The sequence below is a fragment of the Rhinopithecus bieti genome, unplaced genomic scaffold (genome assembly GCF_001698545.2).
Source record: "Rhinopithecus bieti isolate Rb0 unplaced genomic scaffold, ASM169854v2 scaffold_70516, whole genome shotgun sequence".
Lineage (NCBI taxonomy): Eukaryota > Metazoa > Chordata > Mammalia > Primates > Cercopithecidae > Rhinopithecus > Rhinopithecus bieti.
The window spans coordinates 517,975-539,530 of NW_016826783.1; the positions used below are offsets into that span (position 1 = coordinate 517,975).

A 21,556-nucleotide genomic window follows, 5' to 3' on the forward strand; every position below is an offset into this window, starting at 1 on the left:
GTTTCACCGTGTTAGCCAGGATGGTCTCGATCTCCTGACCTCGTGATCCGCCCGTCTCGGCCTCCCAAAGTGCTGGGATTACAGGCTTGAGCCACCGCGCCCGGCCTATTATTATTTTCTTGAGAGAGATGGAGTCTCGCTCTGTCGCCCAGGCTGGAGTACAGTGTCACTCTCTCAGCTCACTGCAACCTCCGCCTCCCGAGTTCAAGCGTTTCTCCTGCCTCAGCCTCCCAAGTAGCTGGGATTACAGGCACCCACCACCACACCCGTTGTATTTTAAGTAGAGACAGAGTTTCACCATGTTGGCCAGGCTGGTCTCAAACTCCTGACCTCAGGTGATCCACCTGCCTTGGCCTCCCAAAGTGCTGGGATTACAAGTGTGAGCTACTGTGCTATTTTTTCTCATTTTTGAAGTGAGGAAACTGAAGCCCAGGTCACAAGGTCCTTCAGTTTGCCCGAGGTCACACAGATACAAACCAGAGCTGAGATCTGAACCCAGCCAGCCTGTCCACCGAGCACTCTGCTCTCCTGCCTCTCACAAGAGGAAGTCTTTGGAAGACTTTTTGGAAGACAGTCTTGAGGTATCATCCCTCACGTTCTCTCTCAGCCAGGGAAAGGCTGGAACCCTAATTCTCTTCTGCAGTTCTGTCCAGCCACTTCCTCCAAGCATGATGCCACAGAGACTCTGGGCATGACCAGAATAATTCCTGCAGCCCCCACACTCACAAGACATGTTGCATGGCTGAGGCAGTCTTGGTGACACTCCCCACTTGAGTGATATTCTGGACTTTGGCGAGGGAGGCCATCACATCCTGGCTGTCCCGAAGGTCAAACTCAGTCTGGATCACTCCTCCGTACTGCACCAGGGCAAAGTTGCACTGCAGAGGATGGGGAGGGCAGGAGGTTGGAAGAATTGCCACCTCCGCCCCTGAAATGGCTCCCCCTGGAAGCAGCAGAAAAATCCACTCCTTCTACCTTATCCCTGGGCAAAAAGAGATGCTAAGGCAGAGCAAAATCTCTAAGTGAGTGGAGGTACAGAAGGGTGCGATAGTAATGGCCCCCAATGAATCACAGACTTCTCCCTAGCTCCCTGGGTAGTCCCCTCCATACTGACAATGCGATTGGCCATGTGACTGGCTTTGGCCAATGAGGCATCAGCAAATGTGATATAATTAGAGACTTGAAAAATACTTGCATGCATTGGATCTGGCCCTCTTAGAATGTTGCTGCCATGAAAAATTTGGGCTGGCCTGCTAAAGACACATGGTCCAGACAAGTGAGTGAGATCATCTTAGGCCATCCAGCCCCAGTCAAGCAACCAGATGCTTGCAGCTCCAGGGTAACTCCAGGCAAGATGGACAGAAGAACCATCCAGCTGAGCCCAGCCCAAGTATCTGACCCATAGAACTGTGAGCAAATGTGGTGACTGTTGTTCTGAGGTAGGGCAATTCTCAACAATAGATAAGTGATAACCAGCTCTTAGGAAAGCCCACCTCAAAACACTTTTCATAGAAGTTCCTCATCATGTTGGAGATGAAGTCTTTGGCTCTCTGAAAGTCTGGGGGATCAATGCTTCCTGAGCCGTCCAGGATGATGGCAATCTCAGTGCCTGGCCAAGACAAACAGGTCAGGAGTGGGCATGAGATGTGAAGGCAGCATGTGTACGGTACATGCCCCTGTTGTAGGCCTGAGGGCTCAATTCAGGGAAGAAGTTGGAGAACCTCCCAAGAGGGGAGCCTTTTTTTTTTTTTTTTTTTTATGGAGCTTCACTCTGTTGCCCAGGCTAGAGGGTAGTGGTGGGATCTTGGCTCACTGCAACCTCTGCCTCCCAGGTTCAAGCAATTCTCCTGCCTCAGCCTCCTAAGTAGCTGGGACTACAGGTGCACACTACCACGCCTGGCTGATTTTTGAATTTTTTAGTAAAGTCGGGGTTTCACCATTTTGGCCAGGCTGGTCTCGAACTCCTGATCTCAAGTGATCCGCCCACCTTGGCCTCCCAAAGTGCTGGGATTACAGGCGTGAGCCACCATGCCTGGCCCCAAGAGAGAAGCTTTTGTCTCCCCCTTCAAAAAGAGAGCTAGAACCTGGTCAGGTTTTGCTTGCTGTGTGAGCCATTCCCATCACTACCACTCTCTGAGCCTCAGTTTCCCCACTTATAAGATAGAGTGGGTGGAGCTGGTACTGGTCAGGCCTGTAAAGTCCAGCCACTGCTCCCCAACTCTCAGACTGAGGCACCCCTCACCCTTGGAGGCTGCAGCCTAGGGGTGCTCTGAGTCTATCAGAGCCACCCAGATCTGCCTCTTCTCACCAGCTTCCTCCTCCTCCTCGTCTTCCTCCTCCTCCTCATCTTCCTCCTCCTCCTCCTTCTCCAGAGCCCGGCGCCGCCTGGCTGTGTTTGCATCCTCTCCCTTGCTGTCTTCTTTGTTGCTATAGCAGTCTCCAGTGTCCACACGTGCATCTGGATCCAGGAGATTTTCTTTAAAAACATACATGGAAGAGCTGAGAGTCAGAAAGGCTCCGTCCTCACCCGAGCACGCTCACATGTGGTTCTGCCCTGATTCCTTTTATGTGATGCCTCAACCCTGCCTTGCTCCACCGTGGGCCTGTGTCCCGCTACATTTGCCGTGAGCTGGTGCCTTTTCTTGGAGACCAAGGAGATCTCTTTAGAGCTATCCAAGGCCAGTGAATGTCCAGTCCTTACCAAGGTCGAAGAAGTTGGCCTGAGCCTGGGGATGGAGGTCAGGGCCCAGGAGGCCACAGGTGCCTGTGAGTTCTGAGCTGAGGCTGTGAGGCCGCCGGGCCAGCACTTGAATGCATATCTGGGGGAGGGAAGAGAGGGTAGGGAGACACCAGGTCACCCCCGCGTTCCTGAGCTACACCCATATTCTCACCCCCATTCTAGAACTCAGTGGATCAACCAGGCAGGGGGCACAGGAGTGGCTGGCCCACCCCTCACCAGGTGTAGGGGTCTGTGCTGGGGTCAAGGCTGAGGCCGACACCTGCATGAGTGTGCTGGGTCACAGGGAACACCTAGGTCAGCCCTGGTATCAGCATAGGTGGTCAGAGCTACAGTCAGCTGGGGCTGGCACCAGGGAGATGTTAGACTACTCAGCCTCTGAAATAGCGTGCCAGTCGGAACCAGTCTCAACACCAGGGTCAACCACGAGGGTTAGCACCAGCCTCCCTAAGGCCCTCCCTCTTGCCCATGCACTCACCAAAACGCCGTGTTGGCTCCGGACAACGGTCACTCCCCGGTGCCTCCCCTTGGGGATGGGGACATGCTCTGAAAAAGTTAAACCCAGGTAAGGAGGAGGGGACTCTGGGAGGCAGAGACCCAAAGCCAAGGTCAGAGGGCACAGAGCCACCTTGGTCAGGCCCCTATGAGGAACTGTTGGCCACTGAGAGAAGCCTCTAGAAAGCTAGAATGGGGGACTTCAAGGTCAGGACTGGACATGTTCAGGGCCGAGTGCCCATCCCTGGGGCTCATTTGCTGGCCCATTTAACACATGCCCATTGATGTCTGCTCTGTGCCCAGCCTTGTGAGTGTGGTGATGGGCGTCCAGCAATAGCTGATACCTGCTGCTTTTCCTCAGTGAGCTTGGTCGAACAGGTAGGTGGAGAAGCACTGCCTGGTGGGTGTGAAGGTGCCAAGGAATGTGCAAGAAACCACGGGACTGGCTGTGTGGACCAAGGAACCGCCAGCCCCACAGACCCATCCTGGGGAATCTTACTGCCCCACAGCCTCAGGGGCAGAAATGGTAGCTCGTTCCTCTTCCTCCCCACTGTCAGCCTCAGGATACTGTTTTATTTTTGAGTCATGGAATCACTCAGTCAACCCTGCTGGACTGAGATTGAATCTGTTCAACTCAGTGCCTCTCAGACGAGGATTTTTTTTTTTTAAAACAGAATCTTGCTCTGTTGCCCAGACTGGAATCCAGTGGTGCAATCTCAGCTCACTGTAACCTCCACCTCCTGGGTTCAAGCGATTCTTCTGCCTCAGCCTCCCAAATAGCTGGGATTATAGGTGTGCACCACCACACCTGGCTAATTTTTGTATTTGTAGTAGAGATGGGGTTTTGCCATATTGGCCAGGCTGGTCTCGAGCTCCTGACCTCAAGTGATCCACCCGCCTCAACCTCCCAAAGTGCTGGGATTATAGACGTAAGCCACAGCATCCCCGCCTCAGACAAGGATTCTATTTATATATTTATATAGCGCCAAGAGGTTGTCAGTAAATCTGTGACTTGAGTTTGATTGGATAGGATGGATAGAGTTTAGTTAATGAATGAATCAGGTTCATTCATTCATTCATTCAAATGGCATTTATTGAGTACCTAATATATGCCAGGCCCCATGCTAGTTACTAGGATGGCTACAGTTAGACTGAATAGGTAGGGGGTGAATTCCACTGAGGTGTGACGAGTCAGTTGCATCAGGAAGGGCTAGAGTTTCGAATCAGCTGCCACTAAAAGTGTGACCTTTGTCATACTGGTAACCAGAAGACTTACATTATCTGAACTGTTGCTTCCTCTCTTGTAAATGGTGTGGTTGTAAGGATGAAAACTAAATGACTCAGAGGACTGCCAGGCACACGGTGGACACACAATACATTGTAGGGATCGTTTCTGTTGCTAGGATTGCATCAGGAAAGGTGGCCGGGGGTTAGGATTGGGTTGGGGTGGGACTGGGCATGGGGATGGAATCTTGCTGTGGGTGATGCTAGAGTCGAGGGGTGAACGGGCTGGATTAGGCAGGGCTGGGGTTGGAATGGTTTGAGTTTAGATGAGGGGGATTTTGCAAGAAAGGGGGTCCTGGGGAGCATTCCCTGAAGTTAGGGCTGACTTACCTACAGAATGGCAAAGGATTTCATCCTGCACAAGGGAGCATCGATGGAGGGGCCCTGGTGTCCTCTGGGTTCTGGGGCTGGTGACCAGGAGCCTGAGTGGGAGAGGAGATTACAAAGCTGAGCTGACTGATGTTCCTCGTCTTCTCCCTGGCTGCCCAGCGCACTTCCCATTCCGGTTGCCGGGGCTCACAGGTTCCCTGTGTGGCCTGCAGATTCCTAGCCCAGACTCTGAATTATGGGGAAAACATTCCTGCGCCAGGCAGGAAATGGTTAAATGCAACCCCTCTCTGCCTGCTGCCCACCCTGACAAAGAAGGGGTGATACTGATGGTTAATAAAAACTCTGCTCGCTTGTGGGGGTAGGGATGGGGAGGCCAGAAAACCACCAGCGTTGGGGTTGGTTCTATTGGGGGGCACTGCTGGCTTCCTGGTGGGCCACCCAGGGGGCCTTCCCTGCCTGGCCTTAGTTCCTGAGACAGCACGTTGGTGCCCCTATCCTGTGGGTTAGTCAGAACTGGAGGTTTGGAGGCCGGGTGCAGTGGCTCACACCTGTAATCCCAGCACTTTGGGAGGCTGAGGCAGGTGGATCACCTGAGGTCAGGAGTTTGAGACCAACCTGATCAATATGGTGAAACCTCATCTCTACCAAAAATACAAAAATTAGCTGGGCGTGGTGGTGTGTGCCTGTAGTTCCAGCTACTCAGGAGGCTGAGGCAGGAAAATGGCGTGAACCAGGGAGGCGGAGCTTGCAGTGAGCCGAGATCACGCCACTGCACTCCAGCCTGGGCGACAGAGCGAGACTCGGTCTCAAAAAAAAAAAAAAAAAAAAAAAAAAGTCATGATGTGGCTACAGTGGGTTGGGACAGACTAAAGAGCACAGGATGGGGGTAGAAATGAGACACCATCTCCACTTCCTCAACTCCTATCACTCTACATTTTAATACATTATGAAATATATTCACGTATCGGCGTGGCTTACAGAATAATAACAAAGTCTGCACCTGTGCATGCATCTGCCCACCCCCAGCTGAACCCACCCCAAGGGGACTTCCCACCCTCTGAGTCAGCTCCTGTGAAGGTCACCAGGGGTCCCTACAATGCCACATCCAACGGGCCCCTCTCTGTCCTTGTCTTCCTCAACCTCTCAGAAACCCGGGACATAAATAACCATCTCCTTGAAACACTTTCTTCTAGATTTTTCTGCAGACTCTCTCCTCATTCCTCAAGCCTTCGCTAGTGCCTTTGGGGTCTGACCTCTATCTGCCACCAGGATCCAGGGGCTGGGTCACTGTCGTCCTTGCCGGCACACTCTCCCTAGTGATCCCTTCCAAGCCCGTGGCTTCAATACACCTATAAAGGCTGAAATTCCCACCTCTCCATCTGCTATTGTAGGCAGAATCATGGCCCCCCAAAGACGGCCACGTCCTAGTCCCCAGAACCTGCAAATATGTTGCCTTTTATGACCAAAAGGACTTTGTAGATATGATTAAATAAATTTACAATCATGAGATGTGGGGTTATCCTGGATTATCTGGGTGGGCTCCGTGAAATCACAAGGGTCCTTCTACGAGGGAGGCCCTGGAAACAAGGCTGCAGGGTAGCGTGGGTAGGCTGCAGGGACTCAGGGGGCTGTTGAGGCAGAGAGGAGAAGCGGCAAGACCGCAGGGAATGCTGGGAGCCTCCCAAGGAGGCCTCTCCCATCCCAGAAGCCCCCAGGGCTATCCTGGGTGGGCTGTAAAGCCCCCGTGTAATCACAAAGGTCCTTCTGTGAAGGAGGCAGGAGAATCAGAGTCAGAGAAAGACGTGAAGCTTGTTGTGCTGCAGGCTTGAGGAGGAGGAGGAGGCCGTGAGCCAAGGAATGCAGGCAGCTTCTAGAAGCCAAAAAAGGCAAGAAAACAGATTCTCCCCCAGAGCTTCTAGAAGGGACCCAGCCCTGATGACACCTTTTCAGACTTCTGACCTCCAAAATTAGAAGATAATAAACTTGCATCTGGGCTCAGTGGCTCACACCTGTCATCCCAGCACTTTGGGAGGCCGAGGCAGGCAGATCACCTGAGGTCAGGAGTTCAAGACCAGCCTGGCTAACATGGTGAAACCCCGTCTCTACTAAAAATACAAAAATTAGCTGGGTGTGGTGGTGCATGCTTGTAATTCCAGCTACTCGGGAGGCTGAGGCAGGAGAATCACTTGAACCTGGGAGGTGGAAGTTGCAGTGAGCCGAGATCTCACCACTGCACTCCAGCCTGTGTAAAAGAGTGCAAAAAAAAAAAAAGAGATAATAAACTTGTGTTGTTGTAAGCCACTACATTTGTGGTAACTTGTTACAGTGTCAGTAGGAAACAAACAGAACTTGTGGTCTTTCCTGTCAAGCCTGCTTCTTCTCATCTTCCCCGCCACAGCCAATGGCACCAGCAACCACTAAGTCCTAAAGGTGAAGCCCAGGAGGCATCCTCACTTCTGTTGTGTTTTCACTCATGCCCTCCATCCAATCCACCTGCCAACCCCGTTGGTTCTTTCTCCAAATTCTTTCTTTTTTTTGAGACGGAGTTTCACTCTTGTCACCCAGGCTGGAGTGCAATGGCGCAATCTCGGCTCACTGCAACCTCCGTCTCCTGGGTTCAAGCGATTCTCCTGCCTCGGCCTCCCAAAGTGCTGCGATTACAGGCACCTGCCACCATGCCCAGCTAATTTTTGTGTTTTTAGTACAGACGGGGTTTTCACCCTGTTGGCCAGGCTGGTCTTGAACTCCTGACCTCAGGTGATCCACCCACCTCAGCCTCCCAAAGTGCTGGAATTACAGATGTGAGCCACAATGCCCAGCTCTCCAAATTATTTCTAGAAAGCAGCTCTTCTTCAAATGCTCCTTCCATCATCATCCTGCCTTGTCTATGGTAATAGCCTCCTGTTATTTTGTGGGGTTTGTTTGTTTTTCAGGTAGCATCTTGCTCTGTTGTCCAGGTTGGAGTGCAGTAGTGTGATCACAGCTCACTGCAGCCTTGACCTCCCAGGCTCAGCAATCCTCCTACCTCAGCCTCACAAGTTGCTGGGCCTACAGGAGCGAGTTATCGTGCCCAGCTGATTTTGTTTATATGTTTTATAGAGATGAAGTCTTACTGTGTTGCCCAAGCTGATCCTGGACTCAAGCACTCCCACCTTGACCTTCTAAAGTGTTGGAGAGGGCCGGGCGCGGCAGCTCACGCCTGTAATCCCAGCACTTTGGGAGGCCAAGGCAGGCGGATCATGAGGTCAGAAGATCGAGACCATCCTGGCTAACATGGTGAAACCCCATCTACTAAAAATACAAAAAATTAGCTGGGCGTGGTGGCAGGTGCCTGTAGTCCCAGCTACTCGGGAGGCTGAGGCAGGAGAATGGCATGAACCCAGGAGGCGGAGCTTGCAGTGAGCCGAGATTGTGCCACTGCACTCCAAGCCTGGGCAACAGAGCGAGACTCCATCTCAAAAAAAAAAAAAAGCACTGGAGAAAGACGTGAAGCTTGCTATGCTGCAGGCTTAGGAGGAGGAGGAGGCCATGAGCCAAGGAATGCAGGCAGCTTCTAGAAGCCAAAAAAGGCAAGAAAATAGATTCTCCCCCAGAGCTTCTAGAAGGGACCCAGCCCTGCTGACACCTTTTCAGACTTCTGACCTCCAAAACTACAAGAAAACTTCTATATAATAGAAGTGAGCCACCATGCCTTACCCATTTATTTGGTTTTTAATTTATTCATGTAGTTTTTTTTTTTTAAAGACAGAGTCTCCCTCTGTCGCCTAAGTTGAAGTACAGTGGCGTGATCATGGCTTACTGCAGCCTCAACCTCTCAGGCTCAAGCGGTCCTCCCACCTCAGTCTCCCAAGTAACTGGGACCACAGATGCGTGCCATGACACCTGGCTAATTTTCTTGTTTTGTAGAGATGGGGTTTTGCCATGTTGCCCAGGCTAGTCTCGAACTCCTGGGCTCAGGCAATCTTCCTGCCTTGGCCTCCCAAAGTGCTGGGAGTGAGCCCTGTGAGTTACAGTGAGTTTCAGGCATGAGCCACAGCACCTGGCCCACTCATGTAGTTTACACCATGTCCCTTCTGTCAGTGGCAGCCCCAGTTCCTCGGTGACCAGTGTCAGCATTTCCTGCCTCAATCCCTCCATCGTGCTGTTCCCTCCACCATGTTGTTCCCTTCACCGTGCTGTTTCCTCCACTGTGCTGTTCCCTCTCCAGCTTTCTGTTCCCTCCACCTGCTGTTCCCTCTCCAGCTTGCTGTTCCCTCCACCACGCTGTTCCCTCCACCACGCTGTTCCCTCTACCATGCTGTTCCCTCCACTGCGCTGTTCCCTCTACCTGCGGTTCCCTCTCCAGCTTGCTGTGCCTCCACTGTGCTGTTCCCTCCACTGCGCTGTTCCCTCCACCGCACTGTTCCCTCCACCTGCTGTTCCCTCTCCACCTTGCTGTTCCCTCCACATGCTGTTTCCTCTCCAGCTTGCTGTTCCCTCCACCACACTATTCCCTCCACTGTGCTGTTCCCTCTACTGCACTGTTCCCTCCACCTGCTGTTCCCTCCACCTGCTGTTTCCTGTGCCCGGAACCATCACCTTCCCCTCTCCCCAAGGTTGGCTTATTCTCCTTCCCCAGCCTCGCCTGTCACCTCCTCATAAATGCTTTCTCTACCCACCCCGCCTCACAACCCAGTTACTCTGCTTCGCATCACCCTGTTTGATTTCCTTCTCAGAACCTGTCATCGTCTGATACTGCCTATTATCTGTCTTCCCCACCAGACACAAGGCTCCCCAAGGATCTTGTCTATCTTCTTCACCATGTTATTCCCAAGGCCTGGAGCAATGCCTGGCACAGAGCAGGGGCTCAGTAAGTATTTGTTGAACAGCAGCCCAGGTGACAGCTGAGGGGGCTCATCTGGGACAGGGCTGAGGGCGGAGAGCTGGGTGCAGCTGAGAGCTGCTCCTCTGTTCGGGCTCTGCAGCTGAGCCCCCAAATTAGGTCGCTCCCTTAGCAACCCTGCCTCTCTCCCCAGCCCTGACCTCAGCCCTAGACCCAGCATCTCCCTCCCTGCTCCCCCATGAAGGGTGGAGTCAAAACCGGGCTCCACCCCAGACCCCGTTTTGGTGCGGTAGGTGCAGGCCTCCAGTCTCTCCTCCTCAGTCCTCTGCCCAGGCTGTTTCCTCTGCCTGCGATGCCTCCTCCTGCAGACCAGTCATCCCAAACCCCAGATCCTCAGGAATTCTTCCCAAAGGAAGTGCAGCCTGATCCCCTCCAGGCCCTGCAGCAGCCCTGACTATAGCACCCCACCCCAATCCCCACCCTTTCTTCCCACCTGGATGGTGCGTTCCCAGGAAATCATCATGTACAGCTGTGCAGGCTGTGCACTGCAGATCCCAAGACTGCCATTCATGTCGCCGTCATGCGATGACATAGCCTGGGCCGTGTGAGCTGCCCCTGCTCCCCACACCTTTTATCCCCTACTGCCAGGGGTCTGCAGGTTTGCTGAGCACGTGGCTGACAAACCAAGTAAACATTGACTGACCAGCTGGGCGCGGTGGCTCACGCCTGTAATCCCAGCACTTCGGGAGTCCGAGGCGGGTGGATCACGAGGTCAGGAGATTGAGAGCACCCTGGCCAACACGGTGAAACCCCGTCTCTACTAAAAATACAAAAAAAAATTAGCTGGGTGTGGTGGCGGGCACCTGTAGTCCCAGCCACTTGGGAGGCTGAGGCAGGAGCATGGCGTGAACCCAGGAGGCGGAGCTTGCAGTGAGCTGAGATTGTGCCACTGCACTCCAGCCTGGGCAACAGAGTGAGACTCCGTCTCAAAAAAAAAAAAAAAAATTGACTGACCAGCTCTGACAGACGACTGGCCATTAGCGGACAGTCACAGGGGCCCTATTACATCCTGAACTGGGTACAGCCCAGCAACCCTTGTCCATCTCCTGCTTTTATTTATTTATTTAGTATTTTTTCTTTGTTTGTTTGTTTTTTTGAGATGGAGTCTCACTCTGTCACTCAGGTTGGAGTGCAGTGGTGCGAACCCGCCTCCCGGGTTCAAGTGATTCTCCTGCCTCTGCCTCCCAAGTAGCTGGGATTACAGGCGTGCACACCATCACACTTGGCTAATTTTTGTATTTTTATTAGAGAAGGGGTTTCACCATGTTGGCCAGGCTGCTCTCGAACGCCTGACCTCAGGTGATCTACCCACTTCGGCCTCCCAAAGTGCTGGGACTACAGGCATGAGCCACCATGCCCGACCTTATTTAGTATTTTGTATTTAAATTTTTAATAATCTTTTTAACTTGTCACTGACTTGAAGCTCACATCTTGCCTTCACCCAGCTATAACCTGTCATGTTCTCAGGGTCTATTTCTTTTTTTTTTTTTTGAGACGGAGTCTCACTCTGTCACCCAGACTGGAGTGCAATGGCATGATCTCGGCTCACGGCAACCTCTGCCTCCCGGGTTCAAGCGATTCTCCTGTCTCAGCCTCCCGAGTAGCTGGGATTACAGGTGCCCACCACCATGCCCAGCTAATTTTATTTATTTATTTATTTATTTATTTATATATTGTTCTTTAGTGGAGATGGGGGTTTCACTATATGTTGGCCAGGCTGGTCTCGAACTCCTGACCTCAAGTGATCTGCCGGCCTCAGCCTCCCCAAAGTGCTGGGATTAACAGGTGTGAGCCCTGCGCCGGCCCTCAGGGTCTATTTCCAGTCTGCTGTCTGTCCCACCCATACCTCTTTCTGTGCAACCAAAACCAGATGCTGCCGGCCCTGGTCTCTTACATTTAGGAGAGGCAATGTGAGTTGAGAGGCACACGTCCATTCCAAGCAGGAGCCCAGCCCCCTTCCTTTTTCTAGGCCAAGTTGGCCAGCCAGTGCACTTCCTGCCCCGTGCAACAGGCCCGTGGTCTCGGCCCCACCATCTGCAGCAGGAACCCGAAGGTGCCTCCACCACATCCTCCTCCCCAGCACGTTCAAGCCTGGGAGCCCTATTCGCTTCAGCAGGTGTTCAGGGAGGTTTGCTGTTCAGGGAGCCCCGCTGGGCCCTCCCGCAGCCCTGGTGGACTCAGGAGCCCTCTGCACCACGGGCTTTTTTCAAACTCTCTCTGTACCCTAGGCCTCTAGGCTTCTGAGGGAGGGGCTGTGAACATCATGTTGGGACCTGGAAGCTGAGGCGTGGGGATCGCTGGGGTATTGGGTGGGAGGGAACTAGGCAGGAGATGGTTACAGAAAACCACCTAACTGAAACCTGGTCATGTACTGCCGAACAGTTTGGAAAACTGCGGGAACCACTGCATAACTTCTGACCCAGCCTCCACTCCTGACACATATGCTCCTCCCCCAAACATGAGTTAGAGTACATTCTTTGGATCAACCTGTGAGGGGTAAAAAAAAAAAAAAAAGGAACTTCATCCCATCAAAAGGAGTGCACACCAGTGCTATTCCTCACAGCCCAAGGAAACTGCCCAAATGGACCAGTCATCAGTACTGTTGACACAATAGGGAATACCCGGCAGCCAGAAGAAGTACGTGCTCTCGCGCAACACAGTGGATGAAAATTCACTAGGCTTCACGTGTAGGGAGAGGAGCCCGAGTAGCGGGCACACACTCTGTATGCCTCATTGATTTACATTCAAAACCGGCGAGACTATCCAACGGAAATGAAAGGCAGCTGGAATTACTTTTGGCAGCAGATGTGCCTGGAAGGGAGTGGGCGGGGCCTTAGAGGAGGCGTAGGCGAGGCCAGCTCACGTGCCCTGGACTGCACACTGCTTACACGGTGCTCATCTGTGGACATTCACTGAGCTGCATGCTTATGAGGTGTGCATCCTTTCCTTCCTTCCTTCCCCTTCCCCTCCCCTCCCCTTCCTTTCTCTTTCCGACAGAGTTTTCATTCCTTTGTTGCCCAGGCTGGAGTACAAATGGTGCGGTCTTGCTCACTGGCAAACTCCGCCTAACCAGGTTCAAGGATTCTTCTGCCCCTCCCCAAGGTAGCTGGATTAACAGTCACCCCACCCACAGCCCAGCTAATTTTTTATATTTTTAGAGATTGGGGAGAGAAGACACCAAGTTGGGCCAGGCTGGTTCTCGAACTCCTGACCTCAGGTGACCACCCGACATACAAAGACACCAATGAAACCCAAAGTGCTGGGATTACAGGTGTGAGCCCTTGGTCCCTAAGACAGTGTGCATTCTCTGTAATGGTATATGTTGATAAAATTTTCACCCAACCAAACACACATATATATAGACCATAATACATCTCCTGCCACACAAAACCTCCCTGAAAACATCACCGCGCCCTGCCCGGCTTTCACCCTCTGACTCCTCCAAACCCTCGTGCCTGGTGACAGGTACCGCCACCCTCTCCCAGCTCCCTCTGACTCCTCCAAATCCTCAGTGCCTGGGTGACGAGGCACCGCCCACCTTCCCAGCTCCCTCTCTGACTCCTCCAAATCCTCAGTGCCTGGGTGACAGGCACCGCCACCTCTCCCAGCTCCCCTTCTGACTCCTCCAAACCCTCAGTGCTGGGTGAAGGCACCGCCCACCTCTCCCAGCTCCCCCCTCTGACTCTCCAAATCCTCAGTGCCTGGGTGACAGGCCCGCCACCTCTCCCAGCTCCCCCCTCTGACTCCTCCAAACCTCCGTGCCTGGGTGACAGGCACCGCCCACCTCTCCCAGCTCCTCTCTGACTCCTCCAATCCTCAGTGCCTGGGTGACAGGCAGCCGAGCCCACCCTCCCAGCTCCCGCTCTGACTCCTCCCAAATCCTCCGTGCCTGGTTGACAGGCACCGCCACCTCTCCCAGCTCCCCGCTCTGACCCTCCAAATCCTCAGTGCCTGGTGACAGCACCGCCCACCTCTCCCAGCTTCCTTCTGACTAACTCCAAACCCTCAGTGCCTGGGGACATGCACCGCCCACCTCTCCCAGCTCCCTCTCTGACTCCTCCAAATCCTCAGTGCCTGGGTGACAGGCACCCCGCCACCTCCCCCAGCTCCCCCTCTGACTCCTCCAAACCCTCAGTGCCTGGGTGACATGCAACGCCACGCTCTCCAGCTCCCCTCTCTGACTCCTCCAAAACCTCAGTGCCTGGGGACAGGCACGCCCACCCTCTCCCAGCTCCCCCCTGCTGACTCCTCCAAACCCTCAGTGCCTGGGTGGAAGGCCACCGCCCACCTCTCCCAGCCCTTCTGACTCCTCCAAACCCTCAGTTGCCTGGGTGACAGGCACCGCCCACCTCTCCCCAGCTCCCCCTCTGACTCCTCCAAACCCTCAGTGCCTGGGTGACAGGCACCGCCCACCTCTGCCCGCTTCCTTTTCTGCTCTCAGCTTTAGCCGCAGGTCATTTTCTCAGTTTCCTGACCTTACGCAGCCGGCCCCCAGGCTTCTGACCAAGCTGTTCTCTGTGCCTGCAATCCCCTTCCTGTTCCTTCTCATGCTAATTCCCACTCACCCTGCAAATCCTAGTAGACGCTGATGAACACACCTGCCTCCATGCTCCCCCCGTACCTCGGACGTCCCCCACCAGAGCTGTTATTTTGTGGGGTCCTTGTCTCACTTGTCATTGTCTGGCTTGTGTTTCCCTCATGAGCCCGGGAGCCCCACGAAGGCAGTGACCATGTCTCCCTTACTCTCTTATTCCCGAAATATTGCCTGGTACTGAGTAAATGCTCCATCAATACTGAATGAATGAATGAATGAATGAGCCCCATCCCTAAAACTTTAATCTAATGGTGACCACACTTTTTTTTTTTTTGAGACGCAGTCTTGCTCTGTTGCCCAGGCTGGAGTGCAGTGGCATGATCTCGGCTCACTGCAAGCTCCACCTCCCGGGTTCAAGCGATTCTCCCACCTCAGCCGCCCAAGTAGCTGGGATTACAGGCACCCGCCACCATGTCCAGATAATTTTTGTATTTTTAGTAGAGACGGGGCTTCACCATATTGGCCAGGCTGGTCTCGAATTCCTGACCTCAAGTGATCCGCCCGCCTCGGCCTCCCAAAGTGCTGGGATTACAGGCGTGAGCCACCGCGCCTGGCAATGACCAGACTTTTGACTGCACTGGTGAAACGAGGATCCAGAAAGGACTCTCTAATGATGCTGGAAACATTGAGCTCTGTTTCCCCTGCAACTCTCACGACACACAACAGTCCAGAGACCCCAGGTGAGTGGGGTTTTCCCTCCACCCCAGGCAAGCAGCGCTTTGGCAGCCAACCGCAGCTGAGGGTCCTCACGTTCAACTCAATTCCAACATGCTCCATTCGGAGGTAGCATCAGACCTCCCAGGTCGAGGTCTCAGTCCCACAAGACTGTCCCCCACTTCCAAGGCCAATCACAAGACCCTAGTTATTTTACCTGTGCTTGTGACCAACCAAATATATCAGGGTTCCTGTGACCCCCTCCTGTGACCCCCTCCTGACCCCCTCAATTTCTTTGCTAGAGTGGCTCAGAGAACTTAGAGAAGCACTTACTTACATTTACTGGTTTATGATAAAGGACATTACAGGCTGGGTGCCTTGGCTCATGTCTGTAATCTCAGCGCTTTGGGAGGCAGAGGCAGGCGGATCACGAGGTCAGGAGTTCAAGACCAGCCTGGCCAACATTGGTTAAACCCCGTCTCTACGAAAAATACAAAACTCAGCTGGGCGTGGTGGTGCACACCTGTCATCTCAGCTCCTAGGGAGGCTGAGGCAAGAGAATCGCTTGAACCCAGTGGTTGCAGTGAGCCGAGATCACGCCCCTGCACTCCAGCCTGGGTGGCAGAGCCAGACTCTGCCTCAAAAAGAAAAAAAAAAAGGATATTACAAAGGTTACAGATGAGGAGATGCATAAGGCAAAGTGGGGGTGAGGGGCAAAGCTTCCATGCCCTCTCCAGGGCTACCCTCCAGAAACTTCCATGTGTTCCACTACCCAGAAGCTCCCCAAACCCTGTCCTTTTGAGTGTTTATGGAGGCCTCATTACATAGGCATGATTGATTGAATCATTGGCCACTGGTGATCAACTAAACCTTCAGCCCCTCCCCCTCCCGGAAGATGGGGGTGTGGGGCTGAAAGTCCCAACCCTCTGATCCTGCTGGGGTCTCTCCAGTGACCAGCCCCCCTTCTGAAGCTATCTGGGGGCTGCCGGTCACCCGTCAACTCATTAGCAAAGAAAAAGACATTTATTACTTTGGAGATTCCAAAGATTTTAGGAGTATATGCCAGAAAATGGGACCAAATTTTTTTTTTTTTTTTTTTTTTTTTTGAGACGGAGTCTCACTCTGTCGCCCAGGCTGGAGTGCAGTGGCTGGATCTCAGCTCACTGCAAGCTCCGCCTCCCGGGTTTACGCCATTCTCCTGCCTCAGCCTCCCGAGGAGCTGGGACTACAGGCGCCCGCCACCTCGCCCGGCTAGTTTTTTTGTATTTTTAGTAGAGACGGGGTTTCACCGTGTTAGCCAGGATGGTCTCGATCTCCTGACCTCGTGATCCGCCCGTCTCGGCCTCCCAAAGTGCTAGGATTACAGGCTGGAGCCACCGCGCCCGGCTGGGACCAAATATTTATTTTGAGACCAAATATATTTTTCTTTGTTATATTGTAAAATATGTATTCAGTCTTGGAATACCAAATACACATTTCACAGTGTCAGAGGATCCAAGTCTGCCTGGCTGTCAGGGTCATGGCCCAAGTCCCAGGGCCTATGAGGCTGCCTCAGGAGCCACCACTACCCATCCATCCTCTATCAAGCAAAGCTCCTGCCCTGCTCAGCCAGGAACCCTGAGCTCCTCACCTGGCTCTGCCCCAGTGCCTGTTTGAACCCTGGGCTCACTTGCTCCCATGTGCTGGGTATGAAGGAAACCCTTGACCACTGACCAGAAGCAAAGCAACTGGATGGGCTGGGGTGGGATGAGGAGGTCACCATCCTAGGCTGGGCCTGCTCAGTGGGAGAGTATACACAGGAAAAGCCCTACCACCACCCAGAAAAAAATGGGGGAGAAATCACTGCTTTGGATTGAAATCAATGACAGAGACATAACAGCAATACATAATACATAAATCTTGACCAGATCTGGCTTTAAAACAACACAGCTCTAGAAGTCATTTTGGGACTGGGCACGGTAGCTCACACCTGTAATCCCAACATTTTGGGAGGCAAAAGTGGGCAGATCATTTGAGGTCAGGAGTTCAAGACCATCCTGGCCAACATGGTGAAACCCTGTTTCTACTAAAAATACAAAAAATTAGCCTGGCGTGGTGGCGTGCACCTGTAGTCCCAGCTACTTAGGAGGCTGAGGCAGGAGAATCGCTTGAAACCGGGAGGCAGAGGTTGCAGTGAGCCGAGATCACGCCATTGCATTCCAGCCTGGGCGACAGAGCAAGACTCTGTCTCCAATAAATAAATAAGTCATTTTGGTGACAACATGGGAAACTGAAATGAGCCTCAGATCTCATGACCCTTTATGCCAGAGCTTCTCCTAACTACAGACGTACTGCTACATCAGCACACGGCCACCATCGCCATCTGAGGGAATGCATATTTTACTTACTTCTTTTTTTTTTTTTTTTTTGAGACGGAGTCTCGCTCTGCCGCCCAGGCTGGAGTGCAGCAGCAGGATCTCAGCTAACGGCAACCTCCGCCTCCCGGGTTCACGCCATTCTCCTGCCTCAGCCTCCCAAGTAGCTGGGACTACAGGCGCCCGCCACGTCGCCCGGCTAGTTTTTTGTATTTTAGTAGAGACGGGGTTTCACCATGTTAGCCAGGATGGTCTCGATCTCCTGACCTCATGATCCGCCCGTCTCAGCCTCCCAAAGTGCTGGGATTACAGGCTTGAGCCACCGCGCCCGGCCCCTTTTTTTTTTTTTTTTGAGACAGGGTCTCGCTCTGTCACCCAGGCTGAACTGCAGTGGCACAATCGTGGTTCACTGCAGCCTCGACCCCCCTGGGCTCAGGCATTTCTCTCACTTCAGCCTCCCAAGTAGCTGGGACGGATTACAGGCTTAAGCCACCATGTCCGGCTGAATTTTTAATGTTTTTTGTAGACAGGGTCTCACTATGTTACCCAGGCTGGTCTCGAACTCCTGGGCTCATGTGATCCACCTGCCTTGGCCTCCCAAAGTGCTGGGATTACAGGTGAGCCACTGCACCCGCCAACCTTTGTATATTAAACTCTACAACTTGCCTTTTTCAATGCACAGTATGTTTCCAGATGGATCCAGGTAAACAAGCATTGCACTGGCTTCATTCAAGGGGTCTGCTTTTAGTATAGCATTGCATGAGTTATATCAGTATTTTTCCCATTTTCCTAATGAGGAATATTGTCAGTCTTCCATGATGCCAAACAATCCTACCACAAACATTTTTTGTTTGTTTATTTTTCTTTTTCTGAGACAGAGTTCTCGCACCGTCACCCAGGCTGGAATGCAATGGCACGATCACGGCTCACTGCAGTTCCACCTCCCGGGTTCAAGCAATTCTCCTGCCTCAGCCTCCCAAGAATCTGGGATTACAGGCGCCTGCCACCACTCCCAGCTAATTTTTTTTTTTTTTTAGTAGAGACAGGGTTTCGCCAGGTTGGCCAGCCTGGTCTCAAACTCCTGACCTCAGGTGATCCACCGGCCTCAGTCTCTCAAAGTGTTGGGATTACAGGCGTGAGCCACGGTGCCAGGCCCAGTTTTTTCTTTGTTATTTTTTGTTTCCAAATGTTCTATATTGAACATGTATTACTTCCATAAGGAACAAAAGAGCCTTAATATGCATTATTTTAAAATTGTCTTTAAGTCCACCCTGCCCCCTAGCCAATGGAACAGGGAGAGGCCCAGTGAGGCGCGGGGCTGGGGTTCCGTGGACCCCACAGACTGGCCGGATGCCCACAGCCTCTGTCACGCCTTCTCTCTTTCTCCTGCATGCCCTTCTGAAAGAGACAGTTCCTCTCCTGACTGTAGGGTGGGGTGCCATGGCCCATCTCAGGTTCCCCGGTAGCCCCCATTCAGGCCTCCTGCCCACCGGCCCTACTCACCAGGTCTGGTTGGTGCCAGGGTCTTGGTGCAGAAGGGAGCTGAGCACGAAAGGGGCACCTCCCTTGGGCGTGAGCCAGGGCCGGGCCACATCCACATTGAAGGCGGCCAGCAGCGGGGCCAGGCCTGTGGGGAAAAGAGGAGCGTTTAATGAAAGAGGCCTTTTACTCCCATTATTCCAGCAAATCCTGTGGCGTCTTTAACCCCGTTTTACAGCTGAGAAAAGTGAGACTCCCCAAGGATCTTTGTGTGTGTGTGAGAGAGAAAGACTAGACGCAGGTGTATCTGACCCAGAGCCTCTGATTCTCCTACTAAACCAAGCTATACCAGTACCCAAGCCCCCGTCCTCCAAGAAGCCACGCCTAGCTCTCCCCAAAGAAGCACTTCCCACCTCCTCACGCCTTACTGTCATTTCCGCACCTGACACGCAGAACGTACTCACATTACCGCGTCTTGTACCGAAGTTACAGCAGACTGTGAGCCCCAGGAAGAGGGCCTGCGTATGTTCTATGTACCCCCTTCAAGCGACCCAAGAGAAAACAGGTGTCCCCAAAACTGCCTGCACAAGAATGTTTTATTCGGAAGAGCCCCAAACTGCAAAGAACCCGAATGTCCATCAACAGGAGAATATGGAAAAACCCACTGTGGTGTATTCCTACGATAGGATCCTACTCAGGAGTAAAGAGGAATGAACAACAGATACAGCAGCGTGATGAATCTCAAAAATCATTATGCTGGCCGGGCGCCAGTGGCTCACGCCTGTAATCCCAGCACTTTGGGAGGCTGAGGCAGCTGGATCGCTTGAGATCAGGAATTTGAGACCAGCCTGGCCAACCTGATGAAACCCCATCTCTACTAAAAACACAAAAATTAGCTGGGCGTGGTGGTACGTGCCTGTAATCCCAGCTACTTGGGAGGCTGAGGTAGGAGAATTGCTTAAACCTGGGAGGCGGAGGTTGCAATGAGCCGAGATTGCACCACTGCACTCCAGCCTGAGCAACAGAACGAGACTCCGTCTCGAACCAACAACAAAAATCATTATGCTGAGTGGCAGAAGCCTTACATCTTTCTTCTTTCTTCTCATTTATTTATTTATTTTTTAATTTATTTACAGCAGAATAGGCTCACGAATTCTATTTTATTCAATGGTTATAATCTGTTATCACTATATTGGTTCTTAAATTGTCCCTTATTTGGACTTTCCATGAAGGAATAATTGGTACTGGGTTAATTCTTTCACCATAAACAACTAGAACACTAGACAAAACCGATAAAACGTTTTCAGACATTTGACAACAGGCAGAGCAGGGCAGTGATCTCTAGAAAACACGAACAAATAACATGAGCCCTGTCATTACCCTCAGCTTTCTTGCTGGAGGAATTTTATGATCCTGATGCAGGGAAAGGGAATTCAAGCAGAGCACAGCAGATTTGCTGAGCTAAGGCAACAAAAATCATATTGTATAACTCCAATTATATGAGGTTCCAGAACCAGCAAAACTTAATCTATAGTAAAAAGAAAAAACATGCCTAAGACGATGAGACTAACTGGGAAGGGACTAGAAGGAACTTTCTGGAATGATGAAAATATTCTGTATCTTGATGGGTATCTGAATTACCAAGGTGTGCATGTGTTAAAGCACACTCAATGAATGGTCCACTTAGAATTTGTGCATGTCACTGTATGTAGATATTACCTTAAAAAAGAAACGCAAACACATTTTGTTGATATGTATGCTGAAATGTTTAGAGTTGAATTATACATAAGTCAGCAATTTATTTTTATTTATTTCTTTTTTTCGAGATGGGGTCTCGCTCTGTCTCCCAGGCTGGAGTGCAGTGGTGCAATCTTGGCTCACTACAACTTCTGTGTCCCAGGTTCAAGCGATTCTCCTGTCTCAGCCTCCCACGTAGCTGAGATTACAGGCGCCTGCCAACACGCCCAGCTAATTTTTGTATTTTTAGTAGAGACAGGGTTTCAGCATGTTGGCCAGGCTGGTCTTGAACTCCTGACCTCAAGTGATCCACCTGCCTTGGGCTCCCAAAGTGCTGGGATTACAGGTGTGAGCCGCCACATCCAGCCTGCAATTTACTTTAAAATGCATCAAAATATAAGATGGGATGCTGGATGGGTAGATAGATATACGTGATAAAACAAATACGCAAAAGTGTTAATGATTGTCATATTTAAGTGTGGTGATGTGCTTGTCCACTGTATAATTTTTCAACTTTTCTATGTATTTGAAATTTTTCATTTAACATTTTTTGGGGAAAAATAGATATTGATAGAGTACCTCCCAAAGAGGTTTTGCCAATTCATACTCCAACCACAGCATGGGAGAAGGTTTGTCTCCCCACAGTGTTGCCTGGACTGACTGTGGAGACATTTTCATCCTTATTTTAAGAGTATCTCGGCCGGGCGCAGTGGCTCAAGCCTGTAATCCCAGCACTTTGGGAGGCCAAGACGGGCGGATCACGAGGTCAGGAGAGCGAGACCATCCTGGCTAACACGGTGAAACCCCATCTCTACTAAAAAATACAAAAACAAACAAACAAACAAAATACAAAAAAACTAGCCGGGCGAGGTGGCGGGTGCCTGTAGTCCCAGCTACTCGGGAGGCTGAGGGAGGAGAATGGCGTAAACCCGGGAGGCGGAGCTTGCAGTGAGCTGAGATCCGGCCACTGCACTCCAGCCTGGGTGACAAAGCGAGACTCTGTCTCAAAA

General features: G+C 52.0%; 1 protein-coding gene across 1 annotated transcript in view; it reads right to left on the reverse strand.

The window, feature by feature from the left end:
• ITGAE (integrin subunit alpha E) overlaps nucleotides 1–21,556 on the reverse strand; it is a 78,869-nt gene that overhangs the window by 44,276 nt on the left and 13,037 nt on the right. Inside the window, exons 2-8 of the mRNA XM_017863581.1 lie at nucleotides 18,834–18,957; nucleotides 4,847–4,938; nucleotides 3,216–3,283; nucleotides 2,702–2,819; nucleotides 2,309–2,476; nucleotides 1,494–1,609; nucleotides 727–878 (exon numbers count right to left, since the gene is read on the reverse strand). Of these exons, the coding sequence (XP_017719070.1) occupies nucleotides 727–878; nucleotides 1,494–1,609; nucleotides 2,309–2,476; nucleotides 2,702–2,819; nucleotides 3,216–3,283; nucleotides 4,847–4,938; nucleotides 18,834–18,957 (838 nt within the window). The remainder of the gene's footprint in view (nucleotides 1–726; nucleotides 879–1,493; nucleotides 1,610–2,308; nucleotides 2,477–2,701; nucleotides 2,820–3,215; nucleotides 3,284–4,846; nucleotides 4,939–18,833; nucleotides 18,958–21,556) is intronic.